This window comes from Exophiala bonariae (assembly GCF_035927105.1).
Source record: "Exophiala bonariae strain CCFEE 5792 chromosome Unknown scaffold_6, whole genome shotgun sequence".
Taxonomy (NCBI): domain Eukaryota; kingdom Fungi; phylum Ascomycota; class Eurotiomycetes; order Chaetothyriales; family Herpotrichiellaceae; genus Exophiala; species Exophiala bonariae.
Window position 1 is genome coordinate 1216073 of NW_027042481.1, and position 16355 is coordinate 1232427.

The 16355-nt window shown below is 48.7% G+C and overlaps 9 protein-coding genes across 9 annotated transcripts; 6 read left to right on the plus strand and 3 right to left on the minus strand.

Annotated features, from left to right (window-relative positions):
- Nucleotides 1-143: 143 nt before the first annotated feature.
- Nucleotides 144-1742, plus strand: LTR84_011900 (uncharacterized protein; the record flags this gene model as incomplete). Its single annotated transcript, XM_064855428.1, has 1 exon — nucleotides 144-1742. One exon carries the CDS (start codon nucleotides 144-146, stop codon nucleotides 1740-1742), a length of 1599 nt encoding a protein of 532 aa, XP_064709017.1.
- Nucleotides 1743-2134: 392 nt separating this feature from the next.
- On the plus strand, nucleotides 2135-3331 carry LTR84_011901 (uncharacterized protein; the record flags this gene model as incomplete). Its single annotated transcript, XM_064855429.1, has 1 exon — nucleotides 2135-3331. One exon carries the CDS (start codon nucleotides 2135-2137, stop codon nucleotides 3329-3331), a length of 1197 nt encoding a protein of 398 aa, XP_064709018.1.
- Nucleotides 3332-3520: 189 nt separating this feature from the next.
- LTR84_011902 (uncharacterized protein) lies at nucleotides 3521-5265 on the minus strand (the record flags this gene model as incomplete). Its single annotated transcript, XM_064855430.1, has 4 exons — nucleotides 3521-4197; nucleotides 4256-4850; nucleotides 4915-5081; nucleotides 5133-5265. 4 exons carry the CDS (start codon nucleotides 5263-5265, stop codon nucleotides 3521-3523), a joined length of 1572 nt encoding a protein of 523 aa, XP_064709019.1.
- A 705-nt stretch (nucleotides 5266-5970) lies between these two features.
- LTR84_011903 (uncharacterized protein) lies at nucleotides 5971-6782 on the plus strand (the record flags this gene model as incomplete). The annotated part of the gene is made up of 2 exons (XM_064855431.1): nucleotides 5971-6533; nucleotides 6590-6782. The coding sequence occupies 2 exons, from the start codon at nucleotides 5971-5973 to the stop codon at nucleotides 6780-6782; spliced, it is 756 nt and encodes a 251-aa protein (XP_064709020.1).
- A 614-nt stretch (nucleotides 6783-7396) lies between these two features.
- On the plus strand, nucleotides 7397-8290 carry LTR84_011904 (uncharacterized protein; the record flags this gene model as incomplete). The annotated part of the gene is made up of 1 exon (XM_064855432.1): nucleotides 7397-8290. One exon carries the CDS (start codon nucleotides 7397-7399, stop codon nucleotides 8288-8290), a length of 894 nt encoding a protein of 297 aa, XP_064709021.1.
- Nucleotides 8291-9334: 1044 nt separating this feature from the next.
- LTR84_011905 (uncharacterized protein) lies at nucleotides 9335-10347 on the plus strand (the record flags this gene model as incomplete). The annotated part of the gene is made up of 2 exons (XM_064855433.1): nucleotides 9335-9985; nucleotides 10045-10347. The coding sequence occupies 2 exons, from the start codon at nucleotides 9335-9337 to the stop codon at nucleotides 10345-10347; spliced, it is 954 nt and encodes a 317-aa protein (XP_064709022.1).
- Nucleotides 10348-11264: 917 nt separating this feature from the next.
- On the minus strand, nucleotides 11265-12668 carry LTR84_011906 (uncharacterized protein; the record flags this gene model as incomplete). Its single annotated transcript, XM_064855434.1, has 4 exons — nucleotides 11265-11752; nucleotides 11807-12105; nucleotides 12150-12225; nucleotides 12278-12668. The coding sequence occupies 4 exons, from the start codon at nucleotides 12666-12668 to the stop codon at nucleotides 11265-11267; spliced, it is 1254 nt and encodes a 417-aa protein (XP_064709023.1).
- A 525-nt stretch (nucleotides 12669-13193) lies between these two features.
- LTR84_011907 (uncharacterized protein) lies at nucleotides 13194-14423 on the plus strand (the record flags this gene model as incomplete). Its single annotated transcript, XM_064855435.1, has 3 exons — nucleotides 13194-13549; nucleotides 13639-13779; nucleotides 13850-14423. 3 exons carry the CDS (start codon nucleotides 13194-13196, stop codon nucleotides 14421-14423), a joined length of 1071 nt encoding a protein of 356 aa, XP_064709024.1.
- Nucleotides 14424-14666: 243 nt separating this feature from the next.
- Nucleotides 14667-16061, minus strand: LTR84_011908 (uncharacterized protein; the record flags this gene model as incomplete). The annotated part of the gene is made up of 1 exon (XM_064855436.1): nucleotides 14667-16061. One exon carries the CDS (start codon nucleotides 16059-16061, stop codon nucleotides 14667-14669), a length of 1395 nt encoding a protein of 464 aa, XP_064709025.1.
- Between the last annotated feature and the right edge of the window lie 294 nt (nucleotides 16062-16355).

Consider the following 16355-nt stretch of genomic DNA (forward strand, 5'->3'; position numbering starts at 1 on the left):
CGATAAGATAAGATCTCAAAGAAAAATTACAACTGCACCCTCAAGTTCAGTTCTCGATTGTTCACCAACAGCCTCCGTCTGCACAAACTTGGTGCCCACGCCCAGTACTCGTCACCACTTGTACATGCTTCTTGACAGACAACATGGCTGCTGACGTTCAGCCAATTGCGCAGGTCAAGCTGCCTGCTCAACCCTCCTCCCTCACCCCAGAACAGACTTATTGGCGCACCTTCAAGTCACCAGTTAACATTGCTTCCCCGACAAAACATGGTGTTGTGCACATTTCACAACCACAGCGATCACCTACAACCCAGACCTCATCTGAACTGTTCGCCGTCACCACCGGAACCAGAGTGCAGCTTTACTCCGTCAAGACGAGAAAGCTGGTCAAGACCATCACCAGGTTTGACGACACAGCCTACAGCGGCGAGGTACGATATGACGGACGAGTGTTAGCAGCCGGCGATGAGACTGGCGCTATTCAAGTGTTCGACGTTAACTCAAGAGCCATTCTGAAAACATGGAAAGAGCAGAAGCAGCCAGTTCATACTGTCTGCTGGAGTTCGAAAGAAAGCACTGCCCTGATGAGCTGTGGTGACGACCGAACCGTGCGGCTGTGGGATCTTCCCAGTGAAGCAAGTGTCGAGACGTTCCGTGGTCATCAGGACTATGTTCGTACCGGTGCTTTCTTGCCTGGACAGTCAAGCAATCTACTGGTGTCTGGGAGCTATGATCAAACAGTACGTTTATGGGACCCTAGGACCCCGTCTGCTGCAGTCATGACATTCAAGCACATCGCCTCGGTTGAAAGTGTTCTTTGTATGCCTTCTGGAACTGCTATTTTGGCTGCGGCAGATAACCAGATTGCTGTCCTCGATATAATCGCCGGTCGGCCCCTACACATGATCAAAAATCATCAGAAAACTGTTACCTCTTTGGCTTTGGCATCCAATGGCTCAAGACTTGTCAGTGGTGGTCTCGATGGGCACATGAAGGTCTTCGAGACCTCCGGTTGGAATGTAGTTGCTGGCTCGAAATATCCCTCACCCATCCTATCCCTTGCTGTGGTAGCGGCAGGCAGTACTCGGGAGGACAAGCATGTTGTGGTAGGCATGTCCACTGGCCAGCTCAGTATCAAAACAAGGTTATCAGGTGAACAAAAAGTCAAAGAAAAAGAACGCCAAAAACAGATGGACGCTCTTATTGCTGGAAAGCTCGAAGAGTATGACAAGAAACAGGCCAAAAAGCGTCCTCGAGGGATTGAAAAGCGGTTAAGAGGACGAGATCATTCGGGTGAAGATGCTGGAATTATCATAGAAGGCAACGCGAGGCCCAAGCAAAAGAAGAAAAGTCCTTGGGAACTTGCTCTGCACAAAGGGCGATATGGAGAAGCGCTCGATATTGCCCTCAAGCTGGAGAAGTTGACAGTTATCACCGTTCTCAATACCCTCCGACATCGATCAGCCTTACGAACAGCTCTAGAGGATCGCACTGAAGGCAGCCTCCAGCCGGTTATTCTCTGGGTTTTCAAGCACATCACAGACACCGATTGTGTGCCACTGTGCGTCGAAGTCTCCATGAATATTATGGACCTGTACTCTAAGCATCTTGTGGAAAGCGAGCAGCTGGCCACCCAGGTCGCCAAACTTCGCGGACGAGTCTGGGAAGAGGTCGATCGTGCACAGCAAGCATCAATGACTAGGGGAATGCTCCAAATTCTAAGCCCTGCAGTTGCAAGTTAAAGCCTATATTTTCACTCAACAAGCACCAACCTTTGACGAAAGCTCAAATAAGTGATGCAATCTTGGGAAACACTGTCGACTGGATGTCATGCAGCTTTCCTGGCTATCATCAGCTCATCCATAACAACGCAACGACACGTTTCTTCTTGCGACTTATGCAAGCAATACTGGAGGTCTACATGCATCCTTCAACAGATACGTTCGAGTTTTGTGATGTTGCATTCAGAACTGGTTCTCCTCACGTACGCCCGGATTTTTCCAACTCCGAATTTGCAACTAGCGACTCGGTCCAATTGCATCATAGCGCCAGACTTGCAAGTTTAAAATTCTCATCTACAATCTTCGTTCTCTTGCAAGTTGCCACCAGTTTCTTGGATCACAAAATCATCACAATGGCTTCAACCACCATGCGCTGGGGAATCCTCGCCACCGGTCTCATTGCAGAGACATTCACAAAAGACTTGCTGGTGGATCCAAAGACACGTGATGTTCACGATGTTGCCCACACAGTAGTTGCTGCCGCCAGTAGCTCAAGCAAATCCCGCGCTGAAGAATTTCTGCGAAGTGTTTCTGCGCCATCATCCGCCAAAGCGTATGGGTCATACGAAGAATTGCTGCAAGACGATAACATCGATATTGTCTATATCGCCACTCCGCACTCACATCATTACCAAAACGCTCTGCGTGCCTTGGAAGCTGGAAAAAATGTTCTTTGCGAGAAAGCATTCACAGTCAATGCTGCTCAGGCCAAGAGACTTGTCGCGATCGCCCGCGAGAAGAATCTGTTCCTTATGGAAGCTGTCTGGACTCGTTACTTCCCTTTGTCAATTTACGTTCGCGAACTCATAGCAAGTGGCAAGATTGGACACGTCAGTCGTGTCTTCGCAGACAATACAAGAACAAATGACCCTGAAGCCACTTGGCCCAACACCAAACATCGCATGGTCAATCCAGATCTTGCAGGCGGCGCTCTGCTAGATCTGGGGATTTACTCTCTAACGTGGATATTTCAGACTTTATATACAACTCAATCAACTGGCAGTGCGCAACCACCTTCTGTTGTCTCAGCCGTGACCAAGTATCCGCCAACAGGTGTGGATGAACGAACGAGCATTTTGCTCGTCTTCCCCCGATCTGCCGACCAAGGCGGGGACGCCCACGGCATAGCGACGACGGGTTTTCGCGCCTCGAATGACACAGATGGCAAGGGCACGTCCGGCCCTGCAGTACGAATCATGGGCTCCAAAGGCGAGATCCAAGTGTGGCCGCCAATATTCCGTCCGACGAAGACAAGACTTATTTTGACTGACGGGACGACGGAGGACAAAGAATGGGCCCAGCCTGGGCCTGGTAAAGGAAGCGGCTGGTATAATGGCTTTGCAGGTGGCAGAAACGCGGAGGGCGAAGGCCACGGCATGTTCTGGGAGGCCGATGAAGCCGCAAGGGCCATCGTTGAAGGTCGGAAAGAAGGAAGGTTCGAAAGTCTCGACGAGTCTGTATTGATCATGGAAGTCATGGACGAAGTTAGGAGACAGAACGACCTGAAGTTTCCCGAGAAAATCGAGACTACGGACAAGATATCACTCTAGGCACGAGCAATGATTGACGGTTCATAAGAGTAGTGTCGTCGTCTCCATAGGATTCGAAACATCAGACAATTCTGCTCACACTGAAACTCGAGCACACTGATATGGTCCTCTTAGGGCAGTGTCCGGGTGTCGTGACTTCAAATTCTCCGGTCAAGTATGTACAATCCTCAACACAGCCGTAACTGGCCACTATTTCTCGCCAGCATAGGTGCCGACTGAGGAATCCTCAATCTCCACACCAACCCTTGCACCCTTGGCATGAATTTCATGAGTAGCGGTGTCGATCTCGACATCAGCCTGGCGAACAGCGACTTCGTCATCATCCCCAAATATAGCAGCGATCTCCTCAAGCGGCTTGCCACGTGTATCCGGATAGAAGAACCACATGACCAGCGCCAGGAAGAAGCTCGGGACGACGAGACAGAGGTAGAACTTCCATCCGATATCCGCAAAGGCGGTCGGTGCAGCTTGGAGCCAGACGATGTTGGTCAAGGAGAACGTGGCAATACCGAGACTTACGCCTTTGGCTCGCAGGTGTGTAGGGAAGATCTCGGTGATGTAGCAGAACTGGGGCCCGTCGACGGCGAAGCTGTAGAACACGCCGAAGACAAACATCATCGCAATGCCGGCTCTCAGTGCATTGCTGTTGTTGGTGCCTGCGTATTGAGCGACCAGGCCTGCTTCGGCTGCGAACGCGGCCACGCAGCCCAGCATGCCGACCGCCATATATTTGGGCCGTGGGAACCGATCGACCAACAGCATGGCGAGCGCGTTTTCCACGATACCGATCGTGACTAGGAGTGCGAGGATCAAGAGCTGCCCATGTGCGTCCAAACCCAGAGTTGAGAAGATCAGGGGTGCATAGTCTACAAAGACCACGGTTAGTGTTGCAAAGTGCCTGAGCTTTGAAAGGGGTCCACTTACTAGTGATCAGAAGAACACCGGATGTCTGCGTCGTAAACATGGTCAACATCGCAAGACCGGCTCGTTTCCGGTATGAAGGCTTGCTGAAGAGTCGATACCAGGAATTGTCTAGCTGGCTATCCAGCTCAATTTGTTCTCGGATCTGAAAGAACTCGGCACGAGCTAGGTCGCCGGCCGGGTCCGAAGAATGTCTGTGCAGCCTCTTGAGGGCCTCTTCTGCCTCCTGTTCGCGACCTTTCATGCAAAGCCACCTTGGGCTCTCAGGCAGAAATGGCATGCCCGCAAGAAAAAGCAGTGGAAAGAAAACCCCGATGGCCAGAGGCACTCTCCAAGCATTCGCACTCCCCTCGCCGTCCCAGAAGGAGAAGCCATAGCCCAACCATCCTGAGGCGGCATAACCGATGTTGAGCCCAACACCCATGACATCCACGCACGCGCCGCGAAATCGGGGAGGCACAATCTCACTCATCATGATCGGGACGATCGCAGCAGTTGCGTAGCATCCGAAGCCTGCAAACAGACGGAAGACAATGAACATGGCAAGGTTCACGGAACCAGCGAGTAGTGCCTGTGATATTATGATAATGATCGATGGCTTCAAATGACAATATCAGCGACACAATGGTCGTATCTCTCGTATAACTAGACATTGGACTTACCACAATGCAGGCGATCTTGCGTCCATATCTGTCGGCTATCAATGGCAGCAAAAGCGTACCAATCACGCCTCCAGCTTGGAATACTCCGTTCATTGACCCTATGAGGGCACTAGCATTGGACCGTGTAGCTAGTCCGAAATATGCAATAAACGATGGTTGGCCTGGAGCTGTGCGTTAGTATACGGTCGACATGGCTGAGGACGTGAGAAAATGCATACCAAGGGTCGTGCCAATAATTGCAGCAGTGTATCCATAGCTGATCGACCCAGTGCCGAGAATGAGTAGCATGAAGATTATGAAAGGCGTGAATGTCTGCTGGCGTTTCGCACCTTCCTCAAGTGTGTATGCCATGGTGATCTCTGGGTCTGGTGTCTGGTAACAATTGAATGTCTTGCCGCCTGGACATGATCGAGTGACCTTGCGCCGTCGTCTAGGACTTATATCAGTCCACATCCACCCCACGGGGTGATACCCCGGACAGACCAATGCTCATGGTTCGCTCGCTTCTGAGAGGCTTAAAGTCGCTTCTGGAAGCTTAATGACATGACGAGTGGGCTCGGGGAGGATGATTGTTTTCTCCTAAAGCGCATCGGGGCCACCAGTACATCCTCCGACCCAGGCTGGAAGGGTCGAGACCCTTGTCTTGGCTTCCCTTGTCGTTTCTCCTCAAAAATCTCTTTTGCGATAGCCACGGTCTGATATTCGCGGGTGTATTCTGAAGCCTCGGCAGAATACGTTCCCACTGGTTTTGTTTGCGAGACTCCCGTCAATTCATGATTTACAAATGTCATTTCGTAGTGGGGGAATTTATGGGCTGTCTGGTGGCCAAGTCAAAAATGATTCCCCATCTTAGGACAATACCCCACCGGAACCTGGAGGTCTGTGCCGTATGGGGGTTCAAGGACTTGAGATCGTAATCTCGAAATGGGGAATGCGGTGGCTTCTGCAGAGAGCAGGCGCCCTCCCGTATCTGTACTAGAAATGAAAAAAAAATCACCGCAGCTATCTCAAATCTAGGTGATGATCCTCTGCACAAGACTTCGTCCCTAATATTCCATGGCGACTCTCGAAGGAAAGATTATCGCCATCACCGGGGCAGCAGGGGGCATCGGCTCAGCGACGGCGGCCCATCTTGCGTCTAAAGGCGCCAGCCTATCTTTAGCCGATATGGATACAGAAGCTCTTAACCAAATCGCAGATGAGCTTCGAATCAAGTTTAAAATCGATGTGATTGCAACAAAGGTCGACGTCTCAAGTTCCGATCAAGTGAACAGCTGGATCGCATCCACTATCAAGCACTTTTCCAGACTATCTGGGGCAGTGAATCTAGCGGGCACAGTCGGACGTGAATTTGGACTCAAACCTGCACACGATGTCTCCGACGATGACTTCGATGCAGTTATGGCGATTAATGTAAAGGGGCTGATGGCTTGTCAACGTGCTCAACTACGACACATCGAGGACGGCGGGTCAATCGTAAACGCTGCAAGTGTTTCGGGAAAGATGGGAATACCCAAGGCTTTGTCTTATGCCGCCAGTAAGCATGCTGTCATTGGAATGACCAGGGTCGCCGCGGCTGAAAACGGCCATCGCGGAGTGAGAGTCAACGCCATTGCGCCGTGAGTGGCAATGCTATGTTCTGCGTGAAGCAATCTTTGACTGACGTGTTCTTAAGTGGAGCTATTGATACAAAAATGCTCGACATAGCTAAGGAAGCAGGTGGTGCTGTCAGTGGCAGTGGAATGTCTCCAATTGATCGAATGGGAAAGCCTGAGGAAGTCGCCAAGTTGATTGCATTCTTGCTCAGCGATGATGCATCCTTTACGACAGGGGCAGTCTATACGATTGATGGAGGAATGACGCCCTAAGGTTTTGTGCTTGAAGGTTTTGAAAAGTCCACCACTCGCGGGCAGGGTGGATTAGCATGAGTTACGAGTGGTACGCTAAGCATATTGGTGGTTCGGTATAGTAACATATGTTATCTAGAATAAATTCATGAATACATTTATGAAATATTGATTAACTACATGAAACGACGATTAAATTAGGATCACCTCGATCCTTGTTTCTATTTTGTCAATAAACGACGTCTCGTTCAGCTGGCCAGTCACCTAGATGGTACAAGGCTCTGGTCTAAAGAATCCTTGGTCACGAAGCGACGAATTCTAGTCAACCCCAACTTGAGTGGCAATTTGAGCATGCATTTCCTATTCGATTTGTATGGACCCGTCGAACTTACAACCCTCGGACTAAGACATGATGTCTCTTCGAGCTTGTGGGCACTCTTTCCCAACATTTCGGGGTCAGCTAAAACTCCGTCTCGGCAATTTTTTAGGCAGGGAAATCCTGTACACACCGGGGTCGACATCAGGATGACCGGAAGTATGATTTAAGGGCTCAACGAAGTCCTTATGGGTCATCTTTGTGACCATCCTGGTTCATGCCTGACATAGCTCTTTTGAATTTAAGTCTTCTCAGCAATATGGCTGTCAATACGACTATAGGAACCTACACGGAGAGCCGAACTTTTGGTACTTCGTTGGAGAGTCCTCCTATTCAAACATCTCCAGATTCATGCGCCAAAAAATTCTCAGAAATCCTTCAGTTTCCTGGCCCGCCAAAGTTCACAGACAGACATGAGGAAAGGATATATTTGAAAGGGCGCCTAGCGCTCGCATTCCGTCTCTTTGCAAAATATGGCTTCGATGAAGGTGTTGCTGGCCACATCACACTCCGTGATCCGGTGATGCCGAACCATTTCTGGGTCAACCCATTTGGCCTGTCATTCAGTGAGATGAAGAGTTCCGATCTCATACTTGTTGATCCTCACGGAACAGTTATCGATGGAGGGCCCAATCGTCTACTCAATCAAGCAGCATACATGATCCACCACGCCATCCATACAGCTCGTCCCGAGGTCAACTGTGCTGCACACTCGCACAGCATCTATGGTCGTTCATTCTGCGCCCTTGGCCGCGAAATAGATATCATTACACAGGATGCATGTGCATTCTACCAGGATCATTCGGTCTACAAACAATTTAAGGGCATTGTGCTAGCCGAAGAGGAGGGCCTGAATATCGCTAAAGCCATTGGCAGCAGGAAAGCATGTCTACTGCAGAACCATGGACTTTTGACTTGCGGAGAGACTATTGAAGCGACCATCTATTGGTTTATTAGTCTTGAGAAGTGTTGCCATACCCAGCTTCTCGCTGATGCTGCAGCTGGCGGTCGAGGGATTTACACAATCAAGATCGATGATCAGGACGCTTCTTTCACGTATAAAAGTAATGGTACGCCCAGGGCGGGCTGGTTTGCTGCGAAACCAATATTTGATGTTGCGGCTCGAGAGGCTGGGTCGGACTATTTGAGATGAGCATCTCGGAAGGTGCATTTTTATGACACTCTCTTTGATGGGGATCCAAGAATATTACAGTCTTATTTTCGTTCTGCCTTCTACGACTGTAGTATGTGAAACTTTGAGAAGCCAACCTCAATACACATGCGGCCCATAAGCTACCGGCTTCGACAATCACTCAACCCAGAATGACCGATCTGACACTTAAGCACCTACTAGAAGTGGCAACCAAGACTTCCTCTAGCCTCAGATTGCCTGGCCAGTGAGGTTTCTCCCCGTTGTAATGAGGATGTGAACACAAAGACATGTTTCAATTCAAGATGTGCAATTATGCTGCCAGCTTGCAGACTCCCCATAGCATTGGGTGTGAGGAACTCGGGGTAAAATATCTTCGGGGACTGTCTAGGTTGACTCGAACACCAGTATGGCCGTTCCAAGACCGTGCACATCCGACTGGATTTAGTGAAAAGTGCTAAGAAACAGAGACTATCCACAACTTGTGGGGACACCTAAAACCCAAATGAGATTAGATCGTGATTGTGCATTCAGTAAATCTCTCTACTCGCTTAGGATACGAAACCAAGTAGCCTAACTAGTCCCTTCCATCCAGTCTCTTACTCGCTGATTACGCTTTAGGATTCTCCTCTAGCCTCCCCGAGAATCTTAGCCATGCAGAAAATCAAGAATGATTGGGTGCGATTATGAATGGTTCTCCATTGGGAGGTGTGGGATTGCATCCATGAGGAACCCGAAAGGATCAGCTTGAGATTCAAGCCTCAACGATCATAGGATATTCTTGACGGCCATCGCAAGTGGAGATATCTCATTTGAATGTTCCGTGGCTTACATTTCTCGCTGGTTTAATCAGAGACTGGAAAATTAGTCTATTCACTGTTTCATAGTCAAGGCTCATACCTGCTTCGGGCAGGAAGTCGTTTAACCTACTACATACGAATCACGTTGGCTGGTCGAAGTACTGTACTCGAAGACTTACTCGCACAATTACAGGTCGTATACTTTCTCTTGTCGCCCCTCACATTTTCCAATCAACAGTCACTCTCAATGTCTGTGGTCGGCAGGGTGGCGATCGTTACTGGCGGAGGTCTAGGGCTTGGTCGACTTTATGCGTTGGCTCTCGCTCAAAGAGGGGCCAGAGTCTTGGTGAATGACTACGGCGGCAACTTGGAAGGACAGTCAGGGACCATTGCGGTTGCACAAGCTGTTGTCGATGAAATCACGGCCAAAGGAGGAATTGCAGTAGCTCATGGGGGCGATGTGTCCAAAGACTACAAGGACATCGTGGATACGGCAGTAAAGCATTTCGGGACAGTCGATATCCTAGTCAACAACGCAGGAATTCTGGGTAAAATGTCCCCTCACAACGACGTGGATCCCTCTGCCTTCATGCGCGTCCTAGAAATTTCGGTCCTCGGAGCGGCAATGCTCACCAGCGCAGTATATCCGATCATGGCGAAACAGAAGTTTGGGCGCATTATCAACTCCTCATCGAACGCAATGTATGGGCTGGGGTCAGGTGGCGATTGCGCGTATGCAGCGTCCAAGGCGGCAGTATTTGCCATGACTAGACAGCTTGGACGATGGTCCGAACGAGACGGCATCAAGATCAATTGCACCATGCCATCAGGGGCATCGAGAATGGGTGATCTTTCAGAAGGCACCAAGTTTGTCACTCACACTTATTTTCCAACGGAGGTATGTTCATGGACGATATTTTCTTCTTCGTTTCAGATACTGAGTTGCAAAACTACTAGGGCTGTGTGCCATTCACTATTGCTCTCTGTGCCGAAGAGTGTCCGTGCTCTGGTGAGGTTTTCACCGTGGGGGCCAACCGGGCTGCACGGGAGACACTGGCTTCGTTTCCGGGTCTGAAGGCTCAAACGCCTGAGAGTTTCTTAAATGACTGGGAGAAGATTATGGGTGTCAATGACAGTCCATTTCTAGCTGAGAGTACCCTCCACCAAGTCCAATACGTTATACGACAAGCGTATGGCACTGAAATGAAAGACATTCCAGACTTTGGTCCCTCTGGCGAGAAACCACGCGCAAAGCTGTAATGGTACTCAGTGATGAGATATAGATCAATTAGATTATGCGCGAACAAAGTCTACAGCTGTATATACTGTGGTTTTCCACCTATCACTTAAGATCAGAGTACGCTGCTTGAAACTAGACGCTCAATCGTTTCAAGGCAACATGCAATCGACTGGTAAAATCCTGCTGGAACTTGATTCTTTATTGTATTTACTTAACACATCGGTTTTGCAGTAAGACATCACAACATACATTTGCCCAAACCCGAGGAAGTAACTATTCAATGTCCCACTCAGTATCGGCGTTCCGCACATAAGGGCTCAAGCCTGTAATATCCTTTGTCATCATTGCCCTCACTGTCCCGTTTCCCAAGAACGCAAATCTGTTGCCATATCTATACTTGAAGTCATAATCCTCCATCCGCGGTTCCTTGATCGTTTTCAAGTAGTGAATTGTCTGGAAATTGTCAGTCTTTTTCCATTGAGCATGTCTTCAGTGTAAACCAACAGGTCCGGGCCACAAGTAAATTCTATTCTTTCGTTTTCCATCTTTGTACCAACTTCGGCATTCCTCTTGCCAGACAGTGCGTTTGTGAATTTCATCGAAGTGTTGATACAGATCGTCGGTTGCATCTTGTTTTACAGATAAGGACAAGACACCTTCTTTCTGGATCCTCTTCATCAGCTTTATAATATACTCGATGGAGGTCTCAATTCCAGGTATGAGGCTTCCATTGCTCCATGTAGAGCCAGGACCCTTTAGTCATTCATTAGCCTCATTTTAGTCTGCCGATCAAAGAGGACCAGACTCACGGCGATAGTGAAATAGTTCGGAAATCTGGGCGCAGCAATACCCAAATACATATTACAACCTTGACCCCAATCATCGGCAAGTGTTTTCTTTCCGTTGAAGACCTGAGAGGCCATGTGTTAGCTCATTTTCACCCAAATGAAGAATAGCAAACCTTGAAAGGGGGTTTGAACGCAGGTTGGAAGCCCGTTGCGCAAACTAGTATGTCCATCTCATGTTCTTGGCCGTCCACAACTATTCCTTTCTTCGAAATATAGTCGATTTCTCCATAGACAGGCTCAACATTGGGTGATACTAGCGCCTCCAAATATCCATCTGCAGGTGACACTCTTCGACAGCCAGGCGACCATTTTGGTATGATAAAATCGAGGAGCTTCTCTTGCCCTGGACCAATACGTCTCTTCATTTCCTCGGCGATGAGCTTCTTGAAGTTTTTCGATACATCAGAACCTTGCATGTACATCTCAAACATGATGTTTATCTCCGCTTCGATTTCTCTACGGAACTCCAAAAAATATTCTGGATCGTCTCGGAAACGCTGCTTGTCCTCTTCTGTGAATTTGTATTGCCTTGTGCTGAGACTCACCTCTGCGCCTTTTCGTAAGGTTGCTAGAGCGGCTATAGAACGCTTTTAGCATAGATGTAATCATAGAGTTTGACGTGAGATCTTACTTCCACCAAACGGAGGACTAATCCAAGTCGGGCTTCTCATGAATACCTTCACCTGCTTTGCAATTTTCTGCAACTGTGGCAGGATTTGGACAGAGGTACTGCCAGTCCCAATGACTCCAACAGTCTTATTGGCAAAGTCTACTTCGTGATTCCATTTCGCCGAGTGCATCAGTGAACCCTTGAAGTTGAACAAGCCATTGATTTCAGGCCACTTCCAGGTATTGAGAAGTCCTGTGCCATTGACAAAGACATGAGCCCAGTCACTCCACGTTTCCTTGGTCACTTGGTCCTGAAGCACGCTGGGAGTGTCAGCTAGGGTTCTATAATGCGCGAATATCCCTACATGTTCCATATTCCCTGATTTCCATCCCAGTTGATTTCGACCACTTTAGTATTCAACTTCATATACTTTTGTACACCTGGGGAGTAGATCAGTCACGCGTCCGATGCCTATACTGAGCACCTCCATACCATGTCGTTTCGCGAAGTCCTCGAAGTAATTTTGAATTTCCGATCCGTAAGCAAAGTAGTGTGACCAGTTCGGATTTGGATCAAACGAATAGGTGTACATGGGTGCAGGAATGTCACATGCCACACCTGGGTACGTATTCTCAAACCAAGTACCTCCGAAGTGTTGGTTCTTCTCAAAGAGTGTAAGTTCCCATGTTCCAGGATCTAGTAACCGCTCCAGTTTGTATGCAAGGCATATTCCCGTCGCACCGGCACCCGCTCCAGCGACTCTAATCTTGCTAGGCTTCGAGTGATATTGATCCAATGGCCTGTATGGAGCGGGCGGGTATTCTGTTTCGATGGATCCTATGGAAGCCAGCACATCGAGCGCTTCGTCTTTTACTGTACGCATGTTTTCTGTTTGTGATAGTGTACAGTCTGTCCCGATTTTGGAAGGATGGTAAATACTTGGTGTTTGTCTTTTCAGAGGTCCAGAGTGTGCTGTCCAAATAGGACCTTTTCCCAGAATCTTGTGGATTTCATTTTTCAGGTAAGGAATCTTGTTGCTGATATTCCGAATTATACTGAAAAAGCTCACTAATCGAGGCGGCAATAATGATCTTGAACCCCAGTTCTGCCCTGTCAGGCACAAGACACTTGCCCCAGACTTTCTCGGTACGTGTGACGACAGCAATTATGGAGTTCGTGTGGACAGACACTCTGCTGAACCTAATCATCTGCCTCGTCCCCCAATTGCGAAATCCTTCTCCAACATATTCACATCGGAGTTGGTATTAGTGCCCCCGACTTGTGATGGAAGACGGCTCGCGGTTCGTCGGGGAATACTATTTAATCCGACAAACGATTGGAGATTCGCTGTATCCAAGCTACAACTGGATCTTTGCGACAGCCCACGCCAGCTTTCGGTTCTGCAAGCATGTCTGACAACAGAGCATTCAGTGTGCCGGAAGGTGAGGTGGCCCGCGTCCGGATAATCGACACGACTACCAGTATCAAGACTCTGGAGACACATCACATCATGGGACCACCGATGCCTGGTATGCACCTAATGCCAGAAATCCCTGGATGGTCTTTTCTCGTTGAGAGCACAAATGGTCGCAAGGCACTCTTTGATCTTGGTGTGCCACCCAACTGGCAGGACTTTTCACCTTGGGTTATGAAAAATGTGCACCTGGACGGCTGGAGCTGGCAGATCTCATCAGAGAAACACGTTTCAGAAATTTTGGCCGAGGAGGGGATTGATCCGGCTCAGATCACTGATATTATTTGGAGGTAAGCGGCCATGCACTTACGAATTGGCCTCCTCAACCTCGTAATTTTGATACGTCTATGGCCTGCTGACATGAATCGGGTTCATCAAGCCATTGGCACTGGGATCACATTGGTGATCCATCCAAGTTTCCGACTTCCACACGATTGATTGTTGGTCCTGGGTTCAAGGAGAATTTTCTCCCCGGTTATCCCGCAAATGAAGACTCCCCAGTGAGGGAGAGCGATTTTGAGTAAGTTCCACTCTCAGGAGCTATTGTGCTTCGCAATATCGTTGGTTCCCTCTCACATATCATCATTCAGGGGTCGAAAACTCCAAGAGATTACATTCGAAGAATCGAAGAATGCCCTTCATATTGGTGAATTTCGTGCCTTTGATCTGTTCGATAATGGTTCATTCTACCTACTCGACACTCCAGGTCACGCAATCGGTCACTTGGCAGGTCTTGCACGTACCACCACGAACACATTTATCATGATGGGTGGAGATTTGTGCCATCATGGAGGTGCAATACGTCCTTCTCAATACGCAAGTCTGCCAAAGGAAATTCATCTCGATGCTTTCAGTCAATTTAGGGGCGGGTTCTGCCCAGGTGCGAAGTTTGAAGCCTTGCAAGAGAGGCGAGGGAGGCGGCCTGATCAACCGTTCTTTGAACCGACTTTTGGCACGGACATCCCACAGGCCATAGACACCATCAGCAAAACTCAATCGCCGGACGCAGATGAAAATGTTTTGTTCATTTATGCACACGATTCTAGTATCAAGGGCGTTGTAGACATGTTTCCTGCTGAAGTGAATGACTGGAAGGCAAAAGGGTGGCGGGAAAAGGTGCATTGGAGGTTTCTCGAAGACTTCAAATATGCGCTAAGCGACTAGATTGATTCTTCAAGATCGTACGCAGATTAAGAAAATTGTGTTAACTTGTTTCTGCATACGGCACTCTTTGACCCTTGTCGAGAAAGGGCTAACATCCTATAAACTTTGCTTCATATTGAGCCAAACTGTGCCACATATTTCGAATAGTCAAACAACTACGGCTGCCTAGTGTTTCAATCAAGAAGAATAATTTAGTCTTCCCTCCTTTAAAGAATAAACCCTTCGCTATGGAAGGCTTTAGAGCTATCTAAACCGCACTTTCCAGAATTGATTAGGCCAGCCAACATCAACTCCCAGCTTCCAAGCGACCTTGAGTACCCATTCAGGCTCTCTCAGAAATTGACGTCCCACAAGTATGATGTCAGCCATCGCTTCTCTGACCCCTTTGGCTTCAACCAGAAGCTCACCATCGTTCGACTCTCTCTCGATACTGCTATCGGGTCTTTCTTCGACGACGTCTCTGGCTTGTTCAGCCTCGGTGATCAATCCTACGGCGCCAATAAGAAGGTTTAGACCATCTCTTCTCAACATCTTGCGTATCTGACTTGCAATTTTTGTTTGGTAATCCTTAGATGATGTCATCTCAATCCGTTGTAGAAAATGGTTGCCCCCGCTACTAACATCAACCAGGTCAACGTCCAGAGATGGCAAGCGGCGGACGAGTTGCATAGTGCTTTCGACATCCCAGGTACCGTATTTTCGACCTAGTTCTGTCTCCTCCATCCACTCCGTAGAACTTAAGCGGAGAAATAGTGGCATACCCGATAACATATTGTTTCGTACCGTCTGAATAATCTCGATTAGTAGGCGTGTTCGATTCTCGAAGCTGCCTCCATATTGGTCACATCTTCGATTTGTAATAGGACTCAGGAATTGGTGGATAAGATAGCCGTGAGCACCATGAATTTCAATAACATCGAATCCAGCTTCAACGGCCCTCCGAGCGCTTTCACCGAATGCCTTGACAATATCTTGTATCTCAGAAACGCTGAGCTGACGTGGACAATTAAAGCCACCATCCTCAGACAGACCTTTTCCATCCCAAGAGTATTCTGGCCCACCCATCGGACCTACAACATCCTCGGGCCAACCACCAGCTTGTTCTGTTGCTCGCAAAGAAGGCCTGTTCACTTGAGCCCCAATCCACGGCGGTAACGTGCTTGACTTTCTCCCAGCGTGTGCTAGCTGTATCCCTGACAGAGCTCCTTGCGACTTGATGAAGTTCGAAACACGCCTGAAGCTGATGACTTGTTCATCTTTCCAAAGTCCTGGGCAATGGGGTGTGATGCGACCATTTGGCGTTACGCCTGTAGCTTCGGTAAAAACAAGAGCGGCGCCTTTAAGGGCATAGTGCCCCAATGTAGCTACATGCCAGTCTGTGAGCTTGCCTACTTCCGATCCACTGGCAGCAGCCGAGTACTGGCACATTGGCGATACAACTATTCGATTCCTGAGACACTTTGATCGAATTTTGAGAGAAGTGAACAACGTTGGTGTACTCGGGCCGGGAGTCACTGGGACACCGGGGTTTGTAGCATGTGCAGGAGTGAAAAAGGGTGCATTTGGCGTGGCGGAGTTGGTCTCAACCAGACATGAGACCGGTACAACAACCGAGGGGCGTTCAGCTGCAGTGACCATGGTTCGTCGAACTGTCGATGAGAAGAGGGATTGTTGCAGGCGGTCTCAAACTTATTAGAGCACTACTAGTTGACGCTTTGGCATATCAACAAAAGAACTGAGTTGGTTCTGGCGTGCCGGAAATTGTAGAGGAAGGTGATCGACAGGAAGCCACAATAGAATTGCAGACAGGCAAAATTCGGCACAGCAAAGATATGAAGTTCAGGGGCGATGCACCGTGTCTCAGAGCAAGCAAAGTGTAATGGGCCTTACTGGTGGAATGGAAGGGAGAGTTTGTCGGACTTCTGATTAGTG